Source organism: Gracilinanus agilis, chromosome 1 (assembly GCF_016433145.1).
Source record: "Gracilinanus agilis isolate LMUSP501 chromosome 1, AgileGrace, whole genome shotgun sequence".
NCBI lineage: Eukaryota > Metazoa > Chordata > Mammalia > Didelphimorphia > Didelphidae > Gracilinanus > Gracilinanus agilis.
The window spans coordinates 471,707,267-471,719,584 of NC_058130.1; the positions used below are offsets into that span (position 1 = coordinate 471,707,267).

The 12,318-nt window shown below is 34.4% G+C and overlaps 1 protein-coding gene across 1 annotated transcript in view; it reads left to right on the top strand.

The window, feature by feature from the left end:
• LOC123252966 (glutamate decarboxylase 1-like) overlaps positions 1-12,318 on the top strand; it is a 47,063-nt gene that overhangs the window by 13,446 nt on the left and 21,299 nt on the right. The window contains exons 3-6 of the mRNA XM_044682218.1: positions 2,399-2,489; positions 7,892-8,004; positions 9,445-9,560; positions 11,514-11,593. Of these exons, the coding sequence (XP_044538153.1) occupies positions 2,399-2,489; positions 7,892-8,004; positions 9,445-9,560; positions 11,514-11,593 (400 nt within the window). The remainder of the gene's footprint in view (positions 1-2,398; positions 2,490-7,891; positions 8,005-9,444; positions 9,561-11,513; positions 11,594-12,318) is intronic.

Sequence of the window (12,318 nt, forward strand, 5' to 3'; positions counted from 1 at the left end):
CTAACAAGTCCCTTCTAATTTCTGTTATATCTTTTACACCTTTCCCTTCATTCCTTTTCCCCTCCCCTATACTTAAAACTTAGAAATATGAGTTCAGTGAAAAGGGTAATGAGGATATAAGCATTGCCTCATGATTAAACTCTTTGTGTCTTCCAAATAGTTCAGTCCCAATTTATTTTCTGTCCTCATATTTATTTTTTCCAATCTGCAATGTATTCACCTCTCTAGATCTATATCTTCCCCACTTTTCTAGATGTTAGTTTTTTCTCATGTTTTTCATTTCTCATCTTCTGAGGTAGGATGTTATCCATGGAGGCATAACTCTCTCTCTGAGAAATTTGTCTTGTTCACTAACTCTCTGTTATTAATTCTTTCTTTGTTGGGGAATCTTATTCTTTACCAGCTTTGTTCCTTACAACAAGTAACTTCTCCATGATAGGAATAGCAGTAATTAGATAGTGGTCCTCTTTCCTTCAACCCTGTACTTCTAATCTTTGATCAAGGTCCTTTCATTAGTTTACTAGGTGGTATGAATCTCCTTTTGACAGGTATGGGAGAGAATGGAATAATTGTTCTGGAATGAGTTTCTGCTACCTTGAGTTTCTCAAACCTAGGGTATCATTTAGATAGAGGAAGACACCTCATTCTGTCACCTACCCCTCCTCTGCACATGGTAGGTTTAGTTCCTCTGCTTCTTGGAGGGAGAAAAGCTTGGGCAATTTAAGGGATCAGAAATTGGAGGAAGAAAGAAATCATTAAGTGAATCATGTAGTAGAAGCCTATGTGTAGGTTTGTGGAAGCTGATAGAAAAAGCGGTTCTTTTCCCACTGTTAACTTAAAATATTATCTTTTGGCATTCTTATTTTCTTGTCTTATGGAAATGAAAAATTTCCAGGTCAATTGCTCCGTCTTTTCTTCTTGCTCCTCCTCCTCACCCCAATTCAATAAATTTCATTGGCTTTTATTGCCTTTAGGATCAAATATAAAACCCTATAGTTGGTTTTTTGAAGCTTTTCATAATATGAACCTTTTCTGCCTTTCCAGTCTTCTTACCCCTTAGATAAGCTTTAGGTTGTACTCTTACTCTGACGTTCAATGACCACCTTCCTTGATGTTCCTTATACAAGTTACTCCATCTCATGACTCCAGACACATTCCTTCTGTTGATTATCTCATACACACACATATTATATATATATACTTGCAAATATATATACACTTGCAAATAATTATATATATATATATATATATATATATATATAATTATTTGCAAGTTTCTTCCCAATTAAATGATCAGCTCCCTGAGAACAAGGGTAATTGTTCACTTTTCTTGATATACCAAATGCTTAGCACAATGCTTGGTTCATAGTAAGTGCTTAATAAATGCTAGTTGATAGACCGGCTTGAGACTTGAAGCAGAGGAATATCAACTTATTTTTCTTTGCCTTGCTCTCAGTATCTCTAGTGCTTTCTTTGTTCATTGTTTGTGCTTAACAAATATTATTGAGTTCCTGAATACCTCCTTGTCTCTAACACTCCGATTCTTATTTGGTTTCCAAGATGACTTCCAGACTCACCTTTTCTGCTCCCTATTCTGGTCCCTTTTAATTGAGCTCTCTCTGACTTTCTCCTGTGGCTTATTATGCTTTCTGGATATTTGTAATTAAGATAGTCTTCAAAGTGGTTCATATCCTGACCCCTTGCTACTTTTCCAGTTGCTTCACACATGCTTCCCCTCCATATTTTGTGATCTAGATATACAGACTTATTTGCTACTCATTGAACCCAGGGATTCTTAATTTTTTGTTTTTGTTTTTGTTGTAGTCCCTATGGAAATTGGTGAAATCAATGAACTCTTTCTCCAAATAATATTTTTGAATGCATAAAATAAACTTTAATTATTTTGGAGTGCAATCAAAATACTAAACAAAACACAAAACCAAAAAAAATTCATTAGATTAAGACAAAGGTTAACAACCCCTGATCTGAAATAATATTCTCATCTTTATCTCTCTGTCTTTGCACTGACTATTACTCAATACATGGACTGCCTTCATTCTCATATCATCCGCCTAGTTTCCCAGGCTTCATTCAAGATGGAAATCAAATCCTAGCATCTACAGGAGGCATTTCCCATCCCCATTCCACCCCACCAGGCTGCTGTGCCTTTCTCTTCCAGATTACCTTCCATCTGCTCTATATACATCTTGTATGTGTCTAATTTTAACATGTTGTCTTCCTCATTAGAATGCAAGCTCCTTAAGTTTTCTTTGCCTTTCTTTGTTATCCCTAGCGTATGGTTAGTGTTTTAAAAATGCTTTGGGCTGACTGACCAGGTTTTTAAGCCTTGACTCCTAATAAGATGTGTGACTCCTCTGTTCTGTTGTTTTTCCCATAGGACATCCTCGCTTTTTTAACCAGCTCTCTAGTGGGCTTGATATAATTGGGGTAGCTGGGGAGTGGTTGACAGCTACTGCAAATACTAACATGTAAGTACATTTCCCCTGATCACAGATGCTTTAGTAATTAAATCGTCAAGGAAAATCATTCACTTTGATGAAACATTGTACTGTGCCCAAAGTAACCACAAATCCTGATAGCCTCATCCCCTGGTATTGTTAAAAATATTATGAATCATAGTTAGGATACTTGAAATGTGGAAGCTCTGGAAAAAAGTCTCTCTCCTTTTTGATGTGGCATCATTAGAACAACCCAATAGCCTGGAAGTTCTCACTATGAGCCCCATTAGTATCCTAATCTCTGTTCTTGGCAATTTGTACAATCCATCTTGTGATACCTATGTTATTCATGTGAAGTTACTGAGCTACTCTCACCAGATTCTCCCTGAACACAAAGCATATCTCCAGTATAGTTTACATTGAACTCTAGTGCAGAAATAACCCCAGTGCAAAGTAGTAAGTCATCTAATCTCCTATCACTAGACAATGCATATTATAGTGTCCAAAAGGAAGGCAGTCAACATATGCTTGTCAAATGAATGAAGAGTTGCTGAGTGACTGATCGACTAAATGAATATATAGGAACATAGCAAAAATGTGAATCCCTTATAATTTTGTAATTTTATAGACTCAACAATGATGACATATTCCTTTGGCTCTAGGAGTCATCATCACTGTGATGCTCCAGAAAGTTCAGGCTAATTTCCTATGTGAATTAAGGGAAATGGGAAAGGGAAAAAAGGGGAAAAGGGAAAAAAGATAAATAAATGAAGCTTTGTGAATTAAAAAAAAATCCAAGCAATGATGAATAGTTCCTTAAGCAACCTGCAAGGCAGGTTCATCTATATGTGCATATAAGATGGACACTGAACATGGAAGATAATATGGATGTAGGACTGAATAGAAGGAATAAAGTAAGAAGAATACATTTGGGAAATTGTAAGTTTTAAAAAGGAATTTTTACTTCTTCTTGAAATAAAGAGCAATCTTATTAACATAAATGTTCCCTTGGAGATGGTATATGGCTTCAAGTCATACAAAACAACAATCTCCAAAAAGTTGATATTAAATGTTGGGCAAAAGACAATGGAGAGGTACATGGTGGGAGTGAGTATGCTATATCACATTAGCATAACACATAACATAGCACCAAAGAAGAAATGTAATGAATATCAAACAGAGAGATATATTGCTAAAAAAAATCCAGGAATATAGTAAGTCCAACTCTGTGACTTATATCTGAAATAATTAAGAAAGAGGAACAACTAATGGATTTTTCTGAAGTCACTGTCAGTAGGAGAAGTCATTTCTAGGAGAGGCAGTCAGATGTAATAGATGGAGAATTGACCTTAAAATCACAAAGACCTGCTTTCGTCTTCTCTTTGACATATATTATATATGTGAACTTGTGTAAGTCACTTAAATTCTCATTGTGGTAGGCAGATTTCAAAGACAAAATGTTGCAGAGAAGGAAACCTGAAATGGTACAGGTTGTTTCATTATTCAGGTTGCACAACAGATAGAGCCTTGATCTAGGAAGACCTGCGTCCACATTTGGCTTCAAACATTTGCTACGTATATGAGCTTGGGCAAGTCACTAAAGCTCTATTTACCTCTTTTCTCACCTGTATAATGGGGATAATAGCATTTGTGAAGTGCTTAGCACAGAGTTGACTCTTAGTAGGTCCTTTCTCCCTTCCTGACCCTGGACATTGAGAAGGCAAACAATTTGCTATAGATTTTACACATACAGTCAGACAAAGTATATTTTCATATTAGGCATGCTATTAAAAAAAAAGAGACAAGAAACTTGGGAAAAATAAAGTTGAAAAAGTATGCTTTTTCTATATTCAGACACCATTGGTTTTTCCTCTGGAGAAGGATAGCATTTTTTTAATCATAGGTCTTTTGGAACTGTCTTATTTTGTTGCTGAGAATAGCCAAGTAATTCAGTAGTTGATCATCATACAATATTACTATTACTTTTTACAATGATCTCTTTTTCTTTTGCTCATCCCCTGGTATTGTTCACTTTACACCACATCATATGCCTTTAATTTTTTCTGAAAACTGAAAAAAATTCTGAATCCTGTTTATCTTTGATCATTTTTTATAGCACAACAGTATTCCATTATGATCAAACACCACTTGTAGAGTCATTCTCCAACTGATGAGCATCCCTTCAGTGCATCTGAGTGAAGAAAGGCACCTTTAGGGATAGATTTGGGGTCACTGAGACCACTCTCTAGGTCTCTTTTTTCTTCTTTCTTCTTATCTTCTCTCTCCTATTTTTGTCTTAATGTTGGCTCTTATGAGGAACATAATGGGATCCCCTATTATATTGTAAGGGGATGCTTTTCAGTTTGGTGTCCATTACTCTAGCAAGCCTATTATGATCAATGGTTATCCTCCATAATTGAAATGAAAAAAGATTTTCTCATAAATCTATTTTCTTGTTTCCTCTGCCAAAAACTTCAGCTAGTGCTTGATCTTTATATATCTAGTGATAAAGACAATTGCTTTCTCAAGTGTGCTATTTTGTTGTTGTTGAGTCATTTTAGTCATATCAGTCTTCTTTACCTCATTTTGGGTTTCCTTGGCAAAGATACGGGAATGATTTGCCAGTTCCTTCTCCAGCTCATTTATAGATGAGGAAAATGAGGCAAACAAGGTTACACAGCTAGTTAGTGTCTGAGGCCAGATTTGAACTAAGGAATATAAGTCTTTCTGACTCTAGGACTAGCATTCTATCTACTGTACTGCCTAGCTGCCTGAAATAATCTTTATTAAAAATGCAGAATTTCTGCTTCCTTGTCTGCTGATATAATGAGAGGAAGAAGGATATTAGAGACAGTTCGTGTAGTTGATAGAGTTCTGTACTTAAAGTTAGGAATAGTGAGTTCAATTTCTGCTTCAAACACTTACTGACTTTGAATAAGTCACTAAAACTCTCAGCTTTAGTGTTCTCATTATAAAATGGGGATAATAATAGCATTTATTTCTTAGGCTTATTATAAGACCCAAATAAGGTAGCTTATGTAAATAAAAAGCTTTGCAAAACTAAAGTGCTATTTTTTATGCTGAATTCATCTTTGCCCAAAACAAAACTTTTGATCATCAAAAAAATGATCTCCAGATTCACAGGCTGTTCTGTCAAGTTGTTTTGAAGTAATTGGTAATTTTTTTCACAGTGCCTTTGGCAATTAAGAAATAGGAGGTGATGAGAGAGACAAAAATGAAAGTAATATGCTCTGTCAAAGTTCAGGAATATAGAGCTAGCAATCAAAAAGTAACTCCTAGAAATGAATTTAAAAAATCAAATTGAAATAAATAAGTTAGACATTCATTTAAAAAATCTTTCCCACAGTAAAAAATAAATATATTTCTTTTTAACTTTTGAATATTATTAATACCTTTAGAAAGATTATGTTCTAGTGGACATTCCACGAGTAGGTAGCTGACAACAAGGGGGACTAAAGCTATTATAAATTTAAAAAATATGATTGAAAATCAACTAGACTCATGACTTTTGGCATAACTTTTCCTTGAAGGTGTTATGTAGAGATGGATGCATGGAATCCCTGCAAAGATACAGGGACAGCCTCACCCAGAATTCTGGGGGACCCCCCTGGAGAACTTTTGGGTGAGGGGGCAGTTGAGAAGAGTTGGCAGTTGCTTTGTGGGGGTTTTGGTGAGCAAACTCATTGCTTATGGCTCCTGACTTAGGGGTTTACCTGAGTGGCCATTGTGGCATAAGCCAGTGTGATTTTTACTCAGGGGTTAGCCTGTTTGTTAGAATTAATCCTTATCAGTATGAATATAATAATTATTTAGTGATTTAGTGAATTAGATGTATAAATTATCTAACAAGAGAGCCGGTTCAGTTAGGTGCCTTCATCCCCTCCTGTGCGGGGGAAGGGCAGCTTCAACCTAATAGATCAGGGTCACCTTTCCTTATCCAAATACCTTCATTAACTCCTCTAGTTTTCCTTTTTACTTCTCAATATAAGCTTTACCTTCAGAGTCTGTGCCTGGAAATTATTTTGGGGAATACTCACAACTCAAGTCTGGTCATCTAGTTTGAATCCTGTCAGCTGCCAGTTTTAAGAAGATCATTTATCTCAGTCCTCAACAGTTAGATAGCTAACTTCTACTTATTCCTCTATCAGACTTGTGAGGAATATAAATTAAAGAAAGGGAACATCATTGGGATTCAGCCATAACAGAAACTTACCAGAAGAATCTTAGTCAGTCTCCATTTTCCAACTGAAGCATCAACTACTTAGGGGGGAGGGGTTTGAGATCCAGGAGTGTCTAACAGGCCCCTCCTTTCTCACTGAAGCCTGTCAGTCAGTGTCTGTGACTTGAAGGTTTACTGGCTGAGACACATTTATCTGCTTCTCCAAATTATCTGTTATCATCATAACAAAGGGCAGTAGTGTTTTGGAAATGACACTGAACTTAGCATTAAGTGACTTGGTTTTGAATTTTCTTTCTGCTCTTCCTTGTGTGACACTTGGTAAATCACTAAAACTATTTCATTTTTTGTGGTCCTTATTTATAAAAGGAGAGTGCAGTAATGCTTATTAGAACTTGCTTCATATATTTGCCAGGAGGTGCAAATGGGATGATTAAAATACTTTATAAACTGTAAACTATTCTATAAACAAGCTATTTTTTTGTTAATCTTCTTCTGTTGATTTTATGTTTTGAAGTCTCTTTTAAGAAAGCACAATGCATTTTAAGATTGAGACACAAGAAATCTGCCAGGGCTAATGCTGTAATTATACTCATCAATCTGGTTTATGAAGCATATGTGCTATTTTAGAGAATTACTATTCTTAAAATCAGCAATTTTGCTTATGCAGATAGTGAAAAAAAGAGAAGAAATAAGATTATAGGATGATGCAGTAGTGATAAGATTTCTATTCTTACATTTAAAGAAGCTACTTAGTCTTTTTAAAGACAGGCAAGAGGGAGCAGCTAGGTGGCTCAGTGGATTGAGACAGTATTGATTCTAAGATGGTTGATAAGCGTTTAAAAAAAAAGACAAGCAAGAGACCATATGATGTTACTTTAAAAAAATTCTATAAAACATGTCATTGTATAATCCTGTACACCTAAAGTGAGCATTGTGGTATTATGCTAATAATATTGGCATGGAGTCAGGAAGACCCATGTTCAAATTCTCTCAGATGCTAATTAGATGTCTGACCCTAGGAAAGTCATACTTTACTTCTTTCAGCCTCAGTTTCTTTACCTGAAAAATAGAGATAATAATAGAAGCAACTTCACAAGTTGTTATAAGTTAATTAATGTTCTTCACAAATGTTTAAGTGCTATGTAAAAATTAGTGTTTACTACAGATAATGTTTATTACATGAATGTATAGAGTTTAATGCAAACAGCAACTCAATTTATATTATATACAGGTTTACATATGAAATATCCCCTGTGTTTATTGTCATGGAAATGATACTCCTGAAGAAAATGCATGAAATAATTGGCTGGGGAGAAACAGAAGCTGATGGAATATTTTCTCCTGGTAAACAGTTTTCAAGAGCCAGACTAAATCATCTATAATGGGATATAAAAAAAGAATGTCTTAATTTTTATTTTAAGAGTGAAATTTAGGCATCTCTTTCTTTTATTTTTTATGATGTTTGTCAAATTTCAATACGTTTCACTTGATTGTTTTCTCTTCCCACCTTTCTCTCTTTTCTTAATAATGGAAAATAAGAAAAGTCTAATTAAGATGTATTGATTGCCATATATTTTTAATTTTGTTATTTTTTCCCTTCTTATTTGAAAAATAAATAATTGCAATAAAGAATGCCTCTCCAGGAGCAGAGAAAGGGAAAGATGTATGGGAAAGTTTAGGTATTGGGAAAACATAAAGTAAAGTTAAAAACTACTTTCAAAAAGAATAAGGTAAATACTTAGCTTTTCTAAATATAATCAAGTCTCTAAATTTGGATGATTTACATTCCACAATACTAACTCTAGATCTATGATACTATTTATAATCCTATAAACTTTGGTAGAAGAAATTTTTGAATTTTTGATGGTCATCTCAGATATTGTGGAGACCAGCTGGGAAACTGGAGATAGGCAGATGACTTCACTGTCCAAAAAAAAAGACAAAAGAAAAGATTTTGAGAATTACAGATTAATTTTCATTAATCTCCTGAAACATGCTAGAGTTGATTATTACACTTATGGCTTATGGGCATGTTAGGAAGAAATGACCATTAGAAATCAGTATGAGTCAACTTAAAACTTATAACAAATTAGCTTCATTTCCTATTTTTATCAGAGTTGTTAGACTGGTATATTTGATCACTTATAGACTCAGAGTGTCTGTTTCAGAAGATATCATGGCTTACACGCTTGAGTGGAACTCATGAATCGTGGGTCCGCATACCTCTTCTATTTTAGCCTTAATATGTAGCATCCAAATATCACTTGAATTGCCTAGGTTTTAGTGTTGCAAAATGAGAGGTAATAAATGATTGCTAAGAATCTTTCTAGTTCTAATAGGCTACCAGGATACATTTTTGGCATTTTGTTATTTTCCAAAGGCTATCATGATCTTTTCATGTTGTGATACTTCAATGTCAGATATTTCATGGAGGCAATTCTTATTCAGGCACTGGTTTAAAAAGATGGACTCTAAAATTTTCTTCAATGAATTCAATTATTCCATGAAATAGAAAGCATTGTAATAATTTTTACTTTTCTTCTACAGACCTTTTCTATTTTATTTTTGCTTTTTCCCTAGAAAGAAGAGTTTTTTTAAAAATGTATCTTATGCTAGTAGGCCTTCCTTTTTAATACTATTTATAAGAATATTTTCAAAAGAATATTAATTACAATGCATGACTAGTTTCAGTCAAAAGAGCTTTTTAGTTCACCGTTATTACCTTCCTCCATTCTATTTTTTTAAAATTGTTTTAATAGTGACATTTTTGTCTTTCTCCCATAGGTGGGAGCATATCAAATCTCTATAGCATATTGGTAGCTCGTTACAAGAAATTTCCAGAGGTTAAAACCAAAGGCATGGCTGTACTTCCACATATTGTATTATTTGTTTCTGAACATGTAAGTAAATTTTTAAATGGACAAGCACTCATAAACTATATAACTTAAAATTAACAAGAAACATGGCTCAGACCGTGAAAGACAGGAATGATATTTCTTGTAGTAGACAGATTCACATTTTTCTCTAGGACAAGGTTAATGAGGTTGTACCATAAAGTCCGTGTGTGTGGGAGTCAAAGTTTCTTATGATGTGGAGATGCAAAGATAGTCAATACAAATAATTCAGTATGAAGAATATCCATTTCAACAAGTTTGAAAAATGCAAGAAAATGGATCTAAAGCTGAGTATTCCCTTTATCTAAAAGTTAAAAAAAAGTCCTGGCACTATATTTAAAACAAGTGAATTCTGTCTCTTTTTAAAATGACATAAACAACTGTGGGGTCAATAATAGTGAATATCTGATTTCAGGACAGAGTTTTTAGTTAGATAGAAAAATGTAGATTGAAGAACTAGTCAGTAAAAAGATAATTTGTTTCAAATAACCTATTGCAGTTTTTAAAAAGCATAAAAAGACCTCCAACTTTTGGGAAAGTGTTTATATGTGTCTGCAAATACATATGATATCATTTGACTTATGATATAATCTGGAATTATCAATTTTGTTGTTCAGTCATTTCAGTTTGTTTGCCCTTTCCTTCGCTACCTCATTTTACAGATAAGGAAAGTGAGGCAAAGAGGGTTAAGTGACTTGCCCAGGGTCACATAGCTAATAAGAATTTGAGGACTGCTTTGAAGTCAGGAAAATAAGTCTTGCTTACTCCTGGCCCAGTGCCCCATCTACTGCACCACCTACCTGTCCAACATGATTGATGTGATATAATTAATATAATAAATATTTAAAATAACCAGTGATATGTAGTTTTGTCTTAATTTCCTGAGTTGAGTAGACAACATTACTGTCACTCTTTGTGTTTTTCCTTTCATTCTTTTTTAAATAAATGAAATCTAATTAGTTTGGTTTTTGTCCCTTTCCTCTACTTTTACAACATTTAAAATCAGGTGCCCTTCTATTGAAAATGTTAAAATTCAACTTAAATAAAGTGTATTTCCTTTGGGAATCCCAATATGTAGAATAATTGGCAATCCATGAATCTGGAGAGCTTCTACTTATGCTACGATTTTTTATTTTAAACAGATATTTTACCATTATACTTTATTCACACATTTTGAATGCAAAAATATTTCTTCACATATTTGCCTCAAATGATTAATATTCTATATTTTCCTTCCATGTAAATGTAATTTATCTCCAAAGGTACAATATAAAAATATCCAATAAATGAGAATACTATTACTCAGATTCACTATACATCCATTTCCATTTAATCACACTACAGGAAAATTTTTAAATGTATTCTTTCTCTTTATGGCATGACAAAAGAAAGTTTCTTCAAACTATGGGAAACACCATGTCAGCCTAATAAAGCCTGGGCTGACAATTAAAAGAGAACTACAACTACTATTGGGAAGTTAGATGGTGCAGTGGACAGAGTGCTGGTCCCGGATTCAGGAAGATAGGTCTTTATATGTCCAGATCCAACCTCGGATATTTACTAACTGTGTGATCCTGGGTACACCTCTTGGCCCTGTCTGCCTCAGTTTCCTTATCTGAAAAATGAGTTGGAAAAGGAAATAGCAAACAGCTCCTGAATCTTTGCCAAGAAAATCACAAATGAGATCACAAAGAGTCAGACATGGCATCAAGGCATTTTTGCCTAATCACTGTAATAACTAAACATTACACTTTTCTCTCTCTGACTCTATTCTATCCATTTCTCTCCTCTCAACAATGTTTGCTAGCAGTGCGGGGCAGTATACAGAGCACCAGAGAAGTAAAAGACACCATCCTTATACTAAAAAGAAACAAAAGTATAAATATCTTCCTGTCTGTGTCTCTCCACCGACTAAATTTTGCTACCTCATATATTGACAAATCTTTTTTTTTTCTCAAGAGTCATTATTCCATAAAGAAAATATCAGCAGTACTTGGCATTGGAACTGATAATGTAATTGAGGTAAAATGTGATGAAAGGTGAGATTTAACTATTTTCTTATAAATCCACAATTACCTGATTTCTAAGATTCCATTTTGACTTGTTTCACTCAATGTTCTTAGGTAGAAATCCACTTCACACCAGCTCAGGATTCTTATGAATTGCTTTCTTTCCCTATTGCCTCAAAGTCTACCCCATCCTTAAAAAACAAAAAAAACAAACAAAAAAAACCCTTCCTTAGACCCTTCCATTCACTGGAGCTTTTGTCCTGTATCTCAACTCCTTTTCTCAATTTAACTTCTTGAAAAGTCTCCTACATTTAATGCCTCAAGTTCTTTTCACTCTTTAGCTCTGCAAATTGTTGTCTGACCTCATCACTGAAGCCAAATTTCTCTCTACAAAGTTTGTAATTATCTTTAACTGTCAAATCTGACAGTCTTTTTTTTTTCCTAATGCCTCTTGATCTATCTACTACAGTTGAGACTAATGACTACCCTCTCTTGTGGACACCATTTTTCCTTTGGATTTATATTATTGATTAACCTCCTCTATGTGTGACTGCATCTTTTCAGTACCATTTACTGGTTCATCACCCATTTAACCTCATTTAACCTCCCCTAATTTTGTATGTTCTCCAAGGTCCTGACCTAAGCCTTTTCTTGTATGTCATGTCTTATCTTGTCTTGTCTTGTCATCTTCTCTCTCTCTCTCTCTCTCTCTCTCTCTCTCTCTCTCTCTCTCTCTCTCTCTCTCTCTCTCTCTC